The sequence below is a fragment of the Sylvia atricapilla genome, chromosome 2 (assembly GCF_009819655.1).
Source record: "Sylvia atricapilla isolate bSylAtr1 chromosome 2, bSylAtr1.pri, whole genome shotgun sequence".
Classification (NCBI taxonomy): domain Eukaryota; kingdom Metazoa; phylum Chordata; class Aves; order Passeriformes; family Sylviidae; genus Sylvia; species Sylvia atricapilla.
Window position 1 is genome coordinate 12,493,502 of NC_089141.1, and position 17,331 is coordinate 12,510,832.

The 17,331-nt window shown below is 38.5% G+C and overlaps 1 protein-coding gene across 2 annotated transcripts in view; it reads left to right on the top strand.

Annotated features, from left to right (window-relative positions):
* The window catches only part of EPHA6 (EPH receptor A6), a 366,464-nt gene that overhangs the window by 295,873 nt on the left and 53,260 nt on the right, over positions 1 to 17,331 (top strand). For both annotated transcript variants that reach the window (XM_066340828.1, XM_066340827.1), the window contains one exon: positions 6,719 to 6,841. In XM_066340828.1, the coding sequence (XP_066196925.1) occupies positions 6,719 to 6,841 (123 nt within the window). The remainder of the gene's footprint in view (positions 1 to 6,718; positions 6,842 to 17,331) is intronic.

Sequence of the window (17,331 nt, forward strand, 5' to 3'; positions counted from 1 at the left end):
CTTTGTTTTCTTCTATCATGAAAACTGTAATTTTAAAGTATTTTGTTTTCATCTGATAATGAATGCATGATCATGAAATCCAAATGTACAGCATACAGTACTTTCTGCATGTCATACATCCCTATAAACACATAAAGGTTTCAGGTTCGTATTTAGAATTTTGATAAAGCTATTTTCAGATTAGCAGGGACTGAAAAATACTTATTTAGTAGACAGCTTAAACATACACAGATAGCTTTATCCCATAGAAGCTCAGTATTTCCATTGGTCTACCATTAAGACTATAAAGATGATTCAGCACAGCAGTTGTTATTGCTGTTAAAAGCCTTAATCATATTAATGTTGTCACACCAATCTTCCCAGCAACAGGAACTTCAGTGTGCACTGACGTTTAACACGTCACAAAATAAATGCCTGTAGTGTTTGTAGAACTCTTTTCAAGCAATTCCCTCATTTCCCCCCCCCAAATCACCTGTTTGTCTAGAAGCAGCAAGGGAAATTAAATTAGATGTTAATATTCTCCCCAAATATTCTGTAACTTACATCAGTCCCTCCTTAGGAACTGTAAGCTTCTTTCAGCATTTGCTTTTTGTCCCAGAGAAGTCATAAGTAAAGCCAGAAGTTGTTATAATTGGGGTTTTCTAAAATAGTCTCATTCTATGTCAATATTGGTACCTCTGGATTTATTCCCATCTGCCAGACAAGAAATGAGAGTGCAGGTTTGTAGGGAAGCACTGTCTTTCACAAGGATCTCAAGGTTAAAACTCATCAGGGATGGAGATCTGAACAGCAGCTTTGCCCTGCCCAGTGTTTGTCTTCTTCATGTTTCCAGACAGACCCTGTAGATTTAAGTCTGGAGCAGAAATTAGGGAGCTTGAGATAGAAAAGCAAGACCTTGAAAATATGTTTCCCAGGAGCTGAAGGGTGTTAAGGCAAAGCAAAGGGATGCTCCACTACTTCCAAACCAGTAAACTGCAGGAAATTCAAGGTTAAAATCTAACTGAAGAGTAAACCCAAAAATCATGGAATTAAATAATCCAGACTCCAGGAAAAGGCAGTCAGAAGACTCTCTGTGAGTTCTTGAAAGTTCATTGAGAGGTGACAGAATTATTTGTGGGTATGATGTCAGCTACTCTGGTGGAATCTGGGGAAACAAAATGGGACCACCCCTTTGAAATCTGCTGCTGAACACGAGAGTATAAATTTCCCTCTGCACAGCACAATGCAGGTTTGGTTTTACTGGTATAAGTTCCCTAGAGCAGAATTCAGCCTTCAGGATTTCACTGTGTCATTTGAAAGGTAATGGAAATCCTCACATGGCTCATATGGACTTGGTGGCCTCCAGAGGTCCTTTCCAACCTCAACCATTCTGTGATTACAGCAGGGGTTAAGCACAGTAATATTTGTCAATTCTTGTCATGATCTAATATTTTGTGCTATTGCAAAATACTATTTTAGTGATGTTGAAAATCAGATTTTTCTAAGACATATGAATTTTTCAGGTAAGAATTTAGGTATACCACTCTATCAGCCTTTGCTTTCATGAAAAAAAAAGGTCTAAAATAAATTAAGAGCATATTCTAAATCTCCAGATTATTGCATTGAAAAACGTTAATGTTTTCTAAATGTACTGAAAACATGATCCAACAAATTCATCAGGGATAATTTTTTTCTCTGCTTCTGGTTTGTTTGGTGTTGTTTTTTTTTCCATTGCAAGTCAAGCCTTTTGAGTGCTCTAAAAATTGTAATCTGACATCATAATTTTCAAGTTTTATAGAGCCATTCCTTATAAAAACCTTCCATATGTTCCCTCATAAAAGATTATGAAGTAATGTGCCATTCCTGGTGGTCTAGGAAGGATAAATCAATAAAACCATGTGAGAGAAAAGTGAACCAGTTTTCAGTAGTTTCCATAATGGGCATATTTCAAATAATTTTGGTAAAAAAACGCTCTAACCCTTCTAGCTTCCCCAAGGAAACACCAGTAACAATAAAAACCGGGTTTTATTTTAGAATGGGAAGTGCTCATAACAGACATTAAGTGATAAAATTAGATAATTCCCCTACACAGAAGCAGGAAAACTTTCTGCATTCTGTCATGCAGTATTTTGTTACTAAGTGTTCAGCCCACCCTGCATGGAAATGCAGTTTGGAGTGAAAACAGCCAGTTGCTTCCTGCCAAACTGAAGGCAAAAGCTCCTTACAGCCCTCACTTCCCCAAAGCCTTCATCTGCAGAGTTCCTGAGAACTTTTAGCTGGGTTTTAACAATCCCTGCATGGAAAGCATCAAGAGAACCGACTGTATAGACAGAAGTAGCAATGGGGTTCTTTACATTAAATACACCACCCATGCTTTTTTCCTTTTTTTTTTCCAAACCAAATCTATGGGAAAGGAACAACAGACTAAAGTCTTCTTTTGCTGGTGCCAATAAAGAGATGGTACTTGTACAGACAAATAGAAGGCAATTGTGACCTCTCTAGAACTTCCTAATCCAGTGTGTTAAATTTAGTTGCTAAAGAGCTGCTTTTGAATTTGTAGCTGTTAGATGCTCAGAAGTACACAGCACCATGAAATGGTCAGTTCCACCTGCAGAAATATGAAAAACACTGAAATGTAGTAAATAAGGAAAACCAGCAGTGGCAAAGAACACGGCACAGTTTTGTGGCTGGTGCGTGGCCATGGGATGTGGGCTGGGAGCTGATCCTCCTGGCTGGCCGTGCTGTGACCATGCAGTGCCAATAAATGGCTGTGAATTAATGTCTGTGCTCTGGAGCTGAACTAAGCATATGGATTTCCTTTGCCCAGCCACCTTCTCCTGCCCTTCTGCTCAGTGGGATAATATCCTACTAAACCCATGCCAGTTTAGGATGCTGTACCAGTGACTTCCCTATCAAATTCCACAATTTGTGGGATGATACTCCCCCAGGAACAATAGCTGAAGGTGGAAGGCAGGCTAATTGATTCAGCACTCCCCCACTGCCTCTGAGCTCAGGCACTTAGCTGTAATTATTGTGAAACAGAAGAATTTACACCGAGTTACCAACTGGTATCACAGGGCTCAGAAAGTGGTGGATACTTCATGAACTGTCAGCTATTCCCAGTATGCCAGGTACCTCTACAGTTTCAACACACTTTTCCAGCTAATATTGTAACTAATGTTGTTTCCTATGTTAAGGTGACACAATGTTCATAGTGTGTAACTATGGAGCAGGGAGAGGTTGAGGTTTTCTCCTCAATAAATCCATGACTGTAAGCTGCTAAATAATAATTGCATTTGAGGGCACTGAGGAACCATAGCTTAATATTCTTGGCTCCTTCTTCCAGTTTAGAATCTTGTACTGAAAGATCTTTCCGTTAGTGTTGATGCCTTGGGAAGGCTGACCTGGAACAGAGACTGCACAGAGCTGGAGAATAAAGTAGATATTTATTTGAAAGGCCTTTAGGGAACACCTTGGGATGTACAAGAGCCTGACCAGGGCTACACCCAAGGTGGATCCAAAATGGTCACAAAATGGCTGAGTGGTCACAAGGTCTCACACTTTTATAAGTTTTGGTCCATTTGCATTTTGGGGTTTCATTGTCCAATTCCAGCTCCAGGTTGTGAGGTCCCATCCTTCTTGTTCCTCCCTTCAGCCCAATGCTGTTTGTGCTTTTGGGCCTGAAAACTTGTAACATTTGTTCTTGCTCTCCAGCAGGAAAAGGATTTGTTTTGTCTCCCTGCTCTGTGCAGAGCTGACTGACACTTAATGTGAGGCTCAGAACTGCACCCCTGGGCAGCACAGAATCTGAAAACATGAAAGCTAAAACCTAAGGCATCAGTGTGAGTGCACCCACTGCAAAAATGAGTGTTAATTTTTGCAGAAAACAACAGAAGTGGTGGGAAGCATGAGTCTCTGTATGATGTGGACTGACAGAATGACATAATTTCTTAAGAAATCTGGTTAACTAGCTGACTCCAGGGGTCCCTTCCAGCCTTACACATTCTGTGATTCTCTGTAATTCATTCAAATATTTCATGAATGTTTATGCAGACAAGTAAATATTTGAGTAACTTCTAAACTGCTGTAAATGCCCAAAGCTCTGTCCATCTGGTGGTGATTGATGTGGCTTAGCTAGAATTAATTTGCTTTATCTGCAGTGGTTATCACCTTTCCAATATAAAATCACATAATCAAGTCTCAAACCCTTTTCATATTGTGCACATGATGAAAAAAACACACCTGGGGCTGAAAAAAAGTTCATCCTTGGGCTGTATTTTAATTTAGAGCCATGAATGTTTTAAGATAAATGAACTTTTAATCTCTCATTTGTCTTCATTTTTTTCTTGATGGATACTGGTCAGGGTAGAATGTTATCAACCTTATCCTTTTCAGAAGGTGTTTGTGGACTTCTAAATGAGGTCTTGTTCTTGTAACTCTTGAGTTCTGCTTAGTCAGAGACATTTCTGAGGTGACAGGAGACTGGATGGGATTCAGTTGCCTAAAATGACACTCAGTGCCTGCTCTTAGATTTCCAACTGCTGCTTTGCCTCTTACTGCCACTTTCAGAGTGTAAGTCTCCTGCTGATCATGTCATGTCTGCCCTCAGTTGGGAATGTCTCAGGTATTTGAGAGGATCTCAAATGACACAAACCATTTACATTTAACTGAATCCTAGCTTTTGAGTGTGAGAGAAAAGTGTTATTTATATGTATTCTTTTAGTTATTTCCTGCTTATAAAAATGCCAATAATTTTAGTTCTCTTCTTAGTATTCATAGATTTGTGTGCTCTAAAATTCTCTGCTCCTTGTTTGGTTTTTTATTTCTGAATATGTACAATAAGTGAAATAAATTTGGCATTGTCTTCATTAATTTCTATTAAAAAGTAACTTATTGTAACACTGTTAGAAAACTGGAGTTATTTGCCACTTAACATAAATAGAGGAAAATGTCAGTTGTGAAGCTGAAGCTGTTTGGCTTTTCTGAAGGTTTGTACATATGGTGTGTGACTCAGTGGCTGTACTTTATGGTTGGTATAATTCGTATTTTGAAACAGAGGAGCAATGTTCTATTTGGGAAGTCTTCACATGTATATTATTTAGCCCTTATGTTTTAAGATGCTGTTCAGTGCCAGACATCTTGGAGTTAATGGAACAATTTCCATTTTAAAATTGAATTTTTGTGTACTGCATTCTGTAGTCTGCAAAGGATCACATCTGTAAATATTTTAAAGTGAAAGCCATGGTATTTAGAAATACTTTTATAGGAATGCCAAAGATTTCTCTTGAGTGTCTGGAGAGAAAACTTATCTTTAACCATCAGATATACAAATACTACATCTAGATCACCAATTAAATTAATTCTTTTTCCACAGACTGCAGTGTATCTAATTAACAAATTTAAGGGACAAATGGATTGAGGGGAAACATTAGAACTCCTTCTTGAAAATAAAAATTAAAAACTCAAAGTTCTCTTAGGCTACTTTAAATTCAGCAAGTGCATGTGTGTTTTGAGAGTAAATTTTCCTCACTGTATTTTTATTAGTGGAAAAAAACATCCCAGCTGTCAAGGGTCACTTACTTTTCTCATTGTGTATAAAGATTAAGATGTTTTCTGTCTCTTAAAGGAACAAATATGAAGTATCTGCAAAGGTGAGGAAAACAAACTTGCCATTGCCTAACTTTTTGAATGGATGCTTACTTGATGCACTTGCAAAATACCCAGATTATTCTGATTATCAGTTTAGATTTATTGCCAGGTGGGAGGACATTGACCCTGTGCTTTTAAGTGAGGTGTGCAGAGCTGTCATTTCAGATCCATCTTTGACGCTGGCACTAACATGAGGAAGTTGAAAGAATGTCTGCAGATCTCTGTACAAATGCTGAAACAGTGAACCAAATGCTAAGGCATCTTCATTTCTCACCACTGCAGTAGACATGTCACAAATATTTGCTTTAAAAGAGGTGAATGAGATAATCATTGTTTCCAGGAATAAAACTATAGATGTAGGCAATGAGAAGAATATACAGTTTATTATATTGAAAGCATAAAATGGGTTGAGCTTCTGCTGAGAGCAAAGCAGAAAGTTTTTAAAAAACATGTCCATGTTTCCTAAAATCAGAAAGTTACAATTGTATGAAAAATATATTAAAAAGCTAAAACTCTTTAGGCATCATCCATACTCCTGGTTTTTGCCTCCGTCAGTGTATTGAGGTGTGCCAGAAGCTCTGACTGATGGAGCTGCCTTGACACAGAATTCAGTATCTTAGCTGCAAATTCTGGTTCCCCTTTGCCCCTTGCCTGACGTGTCTTTTGTAAGGTGGCTTTAAAATACTGGTGTAAAACAGCTTTGTGGGTATAGCCTCACCTCCACTGGTCTGTCTTTGATTTGAACACACAATTGTAACATGCCTCTATGGTGGAGTCATTTGGAATGCATTATGAGTATCCCACAGGTGTAATTTGCTGTTGAAACACCAAATTTTTCTACTGCTCCTAGAAGTGCTGGAATTCTCCATTTGCAAACTGTGCAGAAAACCTTTTTCTGGTTAAAGCTGTGTATTGTATGACTTGGTTAAAAAGCAAACAAAGGCTTTTAACTGCTTTTCACGAGATCTATTCCCATGACACCACTGTTAACTCTGCAGAGATTTGGTTGTTCTTTCTTTAAACAGTCAACTTCTTTTGTCAGCCAGAGAACAAGTCATTTGATTAATGATCATTTTTATTTCTTTGAAAGGATCCTTTCCGACCATTGGGGTGAAGTCTCTTTCGAGATTCCTGAGGGCGGGATTTTTAAATAGCATCCTGGCCTCACATCCAGTGGCAGGGGGTGGATCTTTACCCCCCAGCATTTCCTCTGGTAGGTATTCCAGCCTGTTCCCACACATCAGTTGTTTTTTTCCTTCGTTCTCTGCCCCATCTCTCCACACATCTCAGGGAAATAAAGTTTGGTATTGGTCAGACAAGGGAGATCAGATGTCCTTTCCAATAAAAAGCAAAAGGAAATGGAAAAGACAGTAACTCCTTGGGAACAAGCCATTTTCCTGAATTAATGTATTGGAGAAATTGTGAGGGAAAGTGGTCTGCAGTTACATGACCAGTCTAAATATTGGAAGAGAAGGCCTGATATCCTCTGATCATCCATTTCATGAAGCATCTCCATGTGTATTTGTCCCGGGGCAGAAGGAGAACACACCACTGTAAAATCTCAGAATTTGTGTGACACTGTGACTCTTCCCTGAAAATTGTTATTCCTTTGCTAGAACATGGAAGCAAAACAAATTTGGAAAGGGAAAACTTAATTATGTATTAATTTGGTGTTTGAAACATTTCTGTGTTTTGGTAGCTACAAGCTGTGTCTCATGAAAACAGCCTATTTTTTTTTTTTTTAATATCTTATACCATTATTTTGACTCCTGTAATTCTCTTTAAATGAGTGAAAACAGGTTAGAGGCATCCTTTCCAAGACAGGCTACTTGTGTTATCCATTCTCTTCTGGAGGTATAAAACACCATCTTCCATCAAAAGTAATAAATGAAGAGTAATATAACTATTACTCTTAGTTATTACTGTTAGTTAAAACTGAATCAAAATTTCTTTCCAAACTACGTATTTCTGTTTAAAAACGGATCTGTGCGTGGGCTCATGTCAGGCTGGTATCTTTTCTGGACATCCTGTGTTATCTGCAGTGTTACTTAAAAGTTTTTCTTGAAAAAAATCTCTTCTGGTAAAAAGAGGGAGAAAATTGGAAAATTACATAATTTACTGATTTGCTATACAAAAGAACCTATTGTACTCTCTGTGCCCCATCTTATCTACTGCAGTAATTCTAATTACAAAATGATTCTTACTTTTCTTTTTATTTCAAGTGCTATTATTTCTTTTTTTGCTTTCTTTGAATAGAAGCGTCTCAGCAGCTTTGATGTCTTTTCTTATGACTGTTTGGGCTTCTTTTGTCAATAGTTTGTGAAATACTTGCCATATTTTTTTCCCCATGGGATATCTCAGAGTGTTTACTATCCCTTAGGAATTGTGGCAGTCAGCATCACAATGAGGTGGCACCTGTAACTAAACAACTGTTGAAGAGGAAATACTGAAGGCCCCATAAAATTCTCTGTTTTGAACACAGTGTTATGTAGAGCATCCCACTGACTCTATTAAATTACAAATGGCCTCAAATTCATGAACTGGCTTCTCAGGTACCTCCCTATCTACAGGTTGATTTTGTAAGAGCCTCAGAATTGTTGTTTTCTGAGTGCTTGTAAAGCTTTTGATGTTATGGACTTCAAACTATTAAATGTTTGAAGTTTTTTAATGGAACTCATTCCCAATGCCATGTTGTTGAATGTTTTTTACTAATAATTCTGATTCAATCTGATGAAACACTGAAAATGGGGAAAAATGGAAATGCAACTGCATGATGTGTAACATATCCTCACAAGTTAATGGGGACAAATGTTTTTGTTTGATCATGTCAAAAGCAACAAAAAAAACAAAAAGTGAGCAAAGCAGCAACCCCAGAGAACAGGAAGATTTTCAGCTAATTGAAAGGTAATGAAGAACTGTGATAAATTCAATGGAACTGTGATAAATTCAATGGATCAGATGTGTTCCTTTGAGAAAAAATGCATGTGAGGGTCAGGTGCAGTGCAGGTCAGAAATTGCTGCTAACAGTTGCATCTCAACAATCTTACCTGTAGTGCTGCTATTTAACTCTTCCTTTATTATTTTATCATATTTACACCTATATTAAATACGGCATGAATTCTGAATTGCCACTTTTTGTATCAGAGATGACCAGGGATGCCCTTTCCATTTGTAAATTGCTAAAAGCAGCTTTGCTTTACATGTGAGAAAAAAAAAAAAATCCCGTACATTTTGGAAAAGAAAAAAAAAAAAAAAAAAAAAAAAAAAAAAAAAAAAAAAACTCAAAACAACAAAACAAAACCCAACCAACCAACCAAAAAAATTAAAATAAAAATTTTAAAAAAACCCACTAAAAATAACAAACCCCCAAATCTTAACAAGGTTGTGCTGGTCTGGGATGTGAGAGACTCAGAACTGACTGTTTTGCTGTGCATGATTGAGTGCAGATGCTTGGGCTCATGTTGGACAGTAGCTCTCATAAGCCTAATAGGGGTGCTTAGCATTTAATAACTGCAGAATTATAACCTAATTGTTTCACATAATGGTTATGGGTAAGATTTCAGTTAATTTAACTACATGGGAGACTTAAAATGCCAGCATTATTCTGCTATTAGGGTCATTTGGAACAAAGATAATGAGATGCTTTTTATTTACCAAAACCTTTAACTCAAGCTAAGTGGCAGATTCCCTTCCAAATACTCAGAAAATGTATTCCTTACTAAAGATTAAATGCTTTTAGATCTTTTTGCTACAAAATTTGCCACAGATGTTTTAATGAAACACAGAACTACACTAGAAAGCCTGCTATAAATAAGTGTCTGGAAAGCAGCTTGGCAGGACCATGCAGCTGTTAGTTTCCTTTTTTCCCTTTCTAGTTTAATCTCAGTAGTTGAGTGTATTTCTTTTACCATTGCATTGACAGCTGATGTTCAGTTTTGTGTAATTTAGCTTTTACACTGTGCAGAGGTTCTCTTATTTAGAAGGTATCCTTATTTAGCCAAGTTAAAGATTAATTTGTGCTCCTGGGGTGAGGCATTACATCTTTCTGCATAAATAGATTGTGTTGAATGTAGGTGATTTTTAAGCCTAAACATAACTTCTAATGCAATAGTGCTTATATTTGATAGTTACATCAAAAGTCTGTCACTGCTGTACAGCAGTTTCACCAGAAGCCAAACTTAAGGCAGGCCTGCAAAATTTCTCCTAGATTCTTGCAAAAACAAGCCTATTTCCAGACAATATCTTCCTTTTTATTTAGCTATCATTTATGTCACAAATCACTTCATTCCTTGTTATTCCACCTGTTAGCAGTACAAATTGACATGACTTAGCTGATTGACGTCTGCAATGACAGGTGGACTCACATGAGCAGTAAGTACTTTTTCTCAAGTGATAGCCTTGCACATATCAAATAGAATTCTTAAACCCCTTAGCATTTACACTCCTCACAATATTCATGCTGGCACCAGCTGTGGAAGCTTGTGTCACACACACACACTGTGAAAACCCAAATTATAAACTGCAGAGCTGCATCTCCCTCTTCACATTCCAGCTGTTCCAAACTAAACCCTGCTCTTTGCTCCACTTTGGGGGCACTCTCAGCTGATTGAAGTGACTGTGAAGGGTTTGTTGTGTAAATGCCTGCCCGTGCTGCCTGGCACAAGTTGCAGGCAGGAACTTCACGGTGCGCCGCTGTCTTTGAATCTCTGAAGAGCCAGAGATTGCACAGCTTGCTGAGCTGGAAAGGAGAAGAGGGAAAGCAAATAATGAAGAGTTATTTACCTCTCCTACTGTTCCTTTCAAGCTAAACTCCTTCACTGAGTTTTTCTGTCAAGAAGAAATAGAGGTGGGTGCCAGGCTATGAGCAGCCATGGAAAGGCTCTGTCAGCCAAACTTCTTCTTCAGACAGCTCAGCATTTAAACTGCATTAGCAGGAGAGGTGGGAGAACCATCAAAATCATTCTTGCCATGAGCTCCTCTTTGTGAATATCATCTCCCCAAGTGGTCAGCAGCTGGACCATTGTCCCCTGTTCCACTCACAGAGCCCCTCTCTGAAGCTTCTGGGAAGGTATTCTGACGTGACTTTTTTAATGACGTATGACCATCAGTTATTCCCTGCCATTTAATTTGCAAGGGTTGATTGTCCCAGCTCCTTGGCTTTGTAGGAAAAATAGAAGCAAAGAAATTTGGCTTGATGAAACAACCCACCTTCATGAACCTCAGAAAATATATTGCATGCAAGAAATTAATGCACTTACTTTCCAGAAATTGGAAGTGATGGTTTGCTCACTGCTGTCCTGGACTCCTCTTCAACAAAAAGCACATTCTGCAGAGGATATTCACTCTTCAGTGTTTTACTGCCTACTTATTTATGGCTCTTTGTCTAACACACAGTGTTCACACTTATTCCACAGAGCTCCTCAAAAAACTCAGGCAGAATTGTAGAGCACTAAACTAGATGATTATCAGTTTTCTTTTGCCCAAAATTAATATTTTATTACAATTTCCAAGTGCACCTGAGTGAGCCCATTATTCTTGATATTGCATAGACTGACATTTGAAAGCAAATTGTATTGACAGACACTTATTGAACAAAATTACTCAACAAGAACCATCAAGGAGCAATTGTACATAGTGAATTCAGCTATGATTATAGTACTCCAATAATGAGAAAAGTAACTTTTTTGACCCCCCAGTTAAAGCATTTTTCTTTACTTTCCATTCCATCACTTACACATCTATATTTGTTAAATGAAAATTGCTAATCCTTTCCCAGTGACTAACAAATTGATTCTTCTATTGCATATGCATTTCCTGAGATACCTGAGCCAAATGGCTCTTCCAGTTTATTCTTTCCAGCCTCAGTGCTGTTCCACTGGAATGTTTAGCTTATAAACCCTATAACTAATACATAATGGCATATATCTTCTGAGAACAGAAGTTCAAATGTAGATGGACTTTCCCTTTAGACAGGCAGGGATTACTTCAGAACCAAAAGAAGGATGAACAACAAGTAGCATTAATACTGAAAGAAACATATTTTGTGCTGATTGAACTGTAGAACTGGGATTAAGCTCTGAGTGTAGGACATGATAAAAAGAGGTTTTCATTCTTCACCCTTGCTAAATATCTCATTTTATGCTCAGGTGGTCATGGTAAACAATTCAAAACATTTAAATCCTAGAAGTTCAGTAAAAAAGTATTTGCATATGTGGTACAGAAAATGTGGAAATTTATTGTTACAAGCGTGTTAGTTGAAGCAAGTTGTTCCTTACTAAGAGAAGCAGAAAGATGTGAAGAGGAGAGCAGGAGGAGCCTGACAGATACACACAGAAGTAGATTTGGAAATGAGATGCACACAGATTTTCTTTGTTTCAAGATTAAGGGAAAACTGAACTCCCTTTTTTGGCAATGATAAAACAGTGAATGTAAAAGCATAATCGGAACTGGTTCATTTTTGTGAGATGGGAGGCAGGAGAAACAGCTGACTTGAATAATGACTAAATCATTCTGGTCTGTTTTAGGTGGGAAGGCTGTGTGCCTTCACCAAATTCAACTTGCTGAAGGAGCATTCCCAGGCCCAAATACTGAGTATGGGAAATAATCTGCCCAAATCTGAATTTTACAGTAGCATTTAAAAAGCCTTTTTAGGTGGCTTGTGCAGGTGGGGAAGACTAGCCAACCCTGTACAGAGTCACATCACCTGTCTGTGACACACAGTTAGAATCAGAGTTGGAGGGAGAAGCTTGACAGTGTATGTCTTCATGTTCTGAAAGGAAAAAACCCTCAAAGGGAAATTATGTAGAACTCCAGGAGATCACAAAAATACCACAATGTTAAGTCCAGGGCATCATGTACTTGTTGGAGCCCTGACTCATGATGTTTTGCTTTCTTAATTTTGGGTTTAGCAGCCCACACCAAAGGCTCCTCTGTGGGTTTCAGAACCTTCAGGAGTGTGGATGTGTGACCTCCACTACTTCTGCACATGAGCAATGATGCCTTGCTCATAAAGGAAGAGTGGTGGATCATGAGTTTTTATAGCTCAGTGGTAACTCAGATGTTTAGTCTTTATGTAGACTAAAGGGAAATGAAGAAAAATGGCTCAAACAGTAAATGGAAAAATACACAAAGATATCCTAAAGTCATGTCAGAATCTTATAAACTTCTCAGTTAGGCATAATATCAAATAAACAACAAATGACATTTTAGAATAGGATTGAAATAATACCTTAACCATGTTATTATGCTTATGAAAGCACAAAAACCTGTTTCATTGTAACCTTATGTACGCTTTTTTTTTTAATTCTGCTCCTTTTCAAATTTACATTGTACCTTACAGCTTTGCATTTGTAGCATACAGCTTCTAAATATAATGCCTCTCTGATAATAGGTAAATTCACAACAGAGATTAAGTAGGATTTGCTTCTTGTGTTCCCTAAGAACTTGTTGTGAGTTGTGGCAGGTTGGATATGAAGTGCAGAAGCCCCCAGTGCAGAGATTTCACATTGTTTAAATTCCTTTACGTGCTCTGGGGTCAGCAGGGTGAGTGATCATTGATGCAGTCAGACTCTGTGGTCTAATTCTGAACCAAAGAACATCCCTTGCCCTTTCCACAGGAGGATGTGGATTGGTATAAACTCTGAGGAGCTGCAGGGTGAGATGTAATTAGATTAAGTGAAATATGCTGAATTTCAGTTACAAAATAACTGAGGTGAATTATTTTGGTTAATCCAGCTGGGCAAAAGTCTCTCTTTTAAACGGAATCTGAACAGAATGCATTTTCTGTTCTGATTTTTTTTTCTTATTCTTCACTTCAGTGCTAAAGCAAAAATGCCAGTTCTTCTATTTCTATAATATAATCTTAGCCATTATTTCTCTCTCACCTACCCAACCCCCAAGTAGTGACAAAAAAAACCCATTTCTTCTGGTTTTACCCTCTCCTGCATTCCACTTGCTTCTCTCATGGAAAGATAAGGATCAAAAAATAAATAATGGAAGCTACATACCTGCTTTCTTTTTATAGTTCCACTTTCCTTTCCTCAAAATCTTCCAGAATATCTTCTGTAGGCACAGGGGAGGATTGGTGTGGATTAGGGCTTGCAGGAGCAGCAGGACTGCTCAAATTTCTCTTGTCTAAAGCACAATTCTCCCTTTGTGATGTGAGGAACCAAGGGAGCCACGTGCAGTGCTGCCTGCAACACGAGGGGAGGGCCAGAAGGCTTGAGAAGGTATTTTATAAATATACATACAGACTTTTCCTGGCTTCCAAAATACACCAACAGACATACATTCTTGCCAGTGGGTCACAGGGTAGTGAATGGAAAAGCATTTAATAATGTACAATTACATTATTTAATTTAATAATGTATAATTACAATTACAGGAAAACAGCTCAGAGAGTGGGTTTATGTGGTGTTATGAAATATTTTCAGATTATGTGGATACAGTAAATCATCAGGTAGCAGTGATGGCTGTGTGGCCAGACCTTACTAACATTTAGCAATGTCTTGTGGTCATTCATGTGTTTTAAATTGTTATTAATTGATTTTGCAGAAGTATCTTCCCCTGACTAAACTAACTTACCTAATGATATTTGCTATATAGACATGACAAAATCCAAAGTGCTCTTGCAGCAAGATAAATAACTAATATCTGTGTGGTTTCCTGTGGCAGCAGGATGCAAATATGTAATCCCATCCTGTTTGCAAACTCTGGCTTCTAAACTCTCAAAAAGGACTTTGGAACTGCAGCTTCTATTTTTTGAGGCTGTTTGGACACAGGTGTTAGCCAGGGGCCTTCTGCAATGTGAGTCAATAATTCAAGTGCAATGGCTTGCAGTAAAATTCACATTGCCTTCATGTGAACTGAGGTGGGCTAACAATACAAAACCAAAAACGCAAAGTGGCGGAATTATTTTTAATGGGTTTTTTTTCATAATCTTTAGTTTTCTTTCTTTTTTCCTCTACCCATTTTGGTTTATTTAAAAAAAAAAATATTCCCTGCAATGAATTCTTTGTGGTGCATACAAATGCATTTTTAGTCATGGGAGGAGAGGAGCAGCTGCAGTGCTGTGGCCAGCGGCTCTCAGATTGGAAGGGTGTGTAATGAAAGGAGCAGAGGTGAGCTCCAGGAGTGCCTCCCAAAGCCTGGGCATCCCCCTGGGATGCTCTGAGTGCTGGGGGAGTGGGGAAGGCACAGCCCTCACTGAGGGGCTGCCCCTGGGTTTGGGGCTGTCCTATCCCTCTGGCTTTAACAGGAGATAAATCCCTGGGCATCCAACAGCAGAACGTGGCTTTGGAATGAAAAGATGCCCGATAGGGAGGTGATTTCCTGAGCCACCTGGATTCTGATCTGCAAAAGGGCTGGAGCAATATTTTCTAATATGAACCAGGGAACAGCTGCCAACCTGTGCTGTTTAAAGTGAAAGAATGAGTATCATGTGTTTATGTTAACAAATCTATCCCATAATTGGTATTAGAGATTTCATTTTAAGTCTGTAGAAAAGGAACATGTGCTAACTGTTCTTTCTGGAGGATTAATCTTACATAAAACATTCATTAAAGGAGGCTTTGCTGCATTATTTAAAATGACAACAGGAGACAACAAGCTGAATATTTTGTCATTGATATGACACTTCAGATTCTCCTCCTTATTCATCACTCTGGCACTCAATTAAATTGCATGCTATCAAAATCTTGTGTTGTGGAAAAAAATAGAGAACTAAAAATATATACAGTGTGAATTTCAGATTTAATCAGTATTTTACATTATTTTGCAATGTATGGGGGGTTTTTTGTTTGTTTGGGGGTTTTTTGTTTTTGTTTTGTTTTTTTTTTTGTTTTGTTTTGTTTTTTTGCTTATATAAAAAAATGCCAAGCAGATTGATCAATGGAAAATACAAAATTGCAGCATATTCTGAAGTGGTATGACATCAATACAGGTTGTTTGTAGTTTTTGCTGGCTTTCTCTGAGTGGCACTGCAGTAGAGCTGAGTGGGAGAACTCCAGGGAAGAACTTTCTTAGGGAAAGTTGTCAGGAGCAGTCAGCCTCTTGTCACAAGGTGGGAATTGCCTCAAAACAGTGAACAGCCTCTGCACCTTCTGTAGATTCATCTCAGTTGTGATCAATTAAATTGCTGTCCTTTTCCTGCATCATGCCAAGCCCCAGTACTGCTCTTGTGGGTTCAGTGTGGCTTTCTGAGGTGCTGGAACTCTGGAATAGATCTCCCTGAGCCACAGTTACTCCAAGTGCAAGGAGGGAAAACTGCTTTAGACAATATCCCCCGTGTGTCTGGGGCGGGAATATTTATGCTTTCACAAAAAATCTGAGATCAGAGAATGTGGGGATGTGTGTGTTATGTGTATATATATATATATATGTATATGTATAAATGCAGTTATTATTTCATGTTGTTATCTTAACTATGTAGTAAAATGATACCTCTGTTATAATGTGCTGCAAATTGTAAATGTGATATGTGTAGTGTGTAAAATCCGTATTTAGGGTTCAAACCTATTGCCTCAGGACACTCCATAATTTCCTCTGCTTCAAAAAGTCTTTTCTCACAGTACTCCCCACTCCAGCAGTGCAAAGTATCAAAAACTGCTGCAAGCCTGATTTGTTTGACTGATTTGATCACTGAACCCATCTTCAAACATTTTTATTCCATCCTCCCCCAGTTCAAACCGGAAGCTGTGTGCTCTCCTCCAGCAACACCCACAGTTTTTAGCTCCTTGCCAAACCCTAAGCTGACACTTTTCCAGTTTCCTTTTCCCATTCCTTTTCTTGTGTGGCTCTTGACTATACAATTGACTCAGTTCTTCAGATCCTTCTCTCATACCTGTTCCTGTATCCGTGTGGAAACACTTCCCTGAACTGGGCAATCCCTTGGGCTGGAGATGGGGTGTGTTCCTGTCCCAGCAGCTGCAGCCATCCATGGAGGTCATTGTCACTCCCTCCCCAGGAGCACCTTCCCTGCCATCTGTATCCTGCTGATATTTCTCCTTAAACCTGTTTATTCTTCATCTTTTGTGCTGTAAGCAATCCTGAGAAAATAATTCAATGCTTCCAGCATTGCATTAGCCTACCCCCTGATAAAGTAATCAAAGATTGCTCCTCTGTCTCAAGACTTCTCTGCTCCTCTCCCATTTACTCCTTCCTGTTCTTGTTTAGAGGATGAAGAATTCTTAAGTACCATGAGAACAACATGAATTTTCATAATCTAAATAATAGGCTTTTTGAAAATGTATTGAGATGCAAACACTGCACTCATTTAGAAATCTCCCAGTATTATTTGTAAGGTCAGTTTTGTAGTCCCCTTTAAAACCAAAGCAGTGTTTTGTGTTGTGCAGGGGTCCAGCACATACAAGTTTTTCTGGACTCAAATTTCACTACTGTCTAAAGGATAACATTCTGGCAATAGAGGCAGTGTTGCCACGCTGCTGATAGAAGTTCCCAGTGGATTCTGCTGTGTACCAGAGTTTGTTACTGTATCTTGAAGCCACCCTAAGAGCAGCTGAGACATTTTTAATCCACAGGTGCTCCAAAGACAAATACTGTGCTGACTAAAAATGTCACTGTCACAGTCTGGCTTGGAATACATAAATAGCTCCAGAGATACTTTAAACTTGCAGCCAAAATCAGGTGGCTTTTATCAAGTGCTGTCACACTGAAGAACGGATTATTTGAGAATTTAGGTTTGTG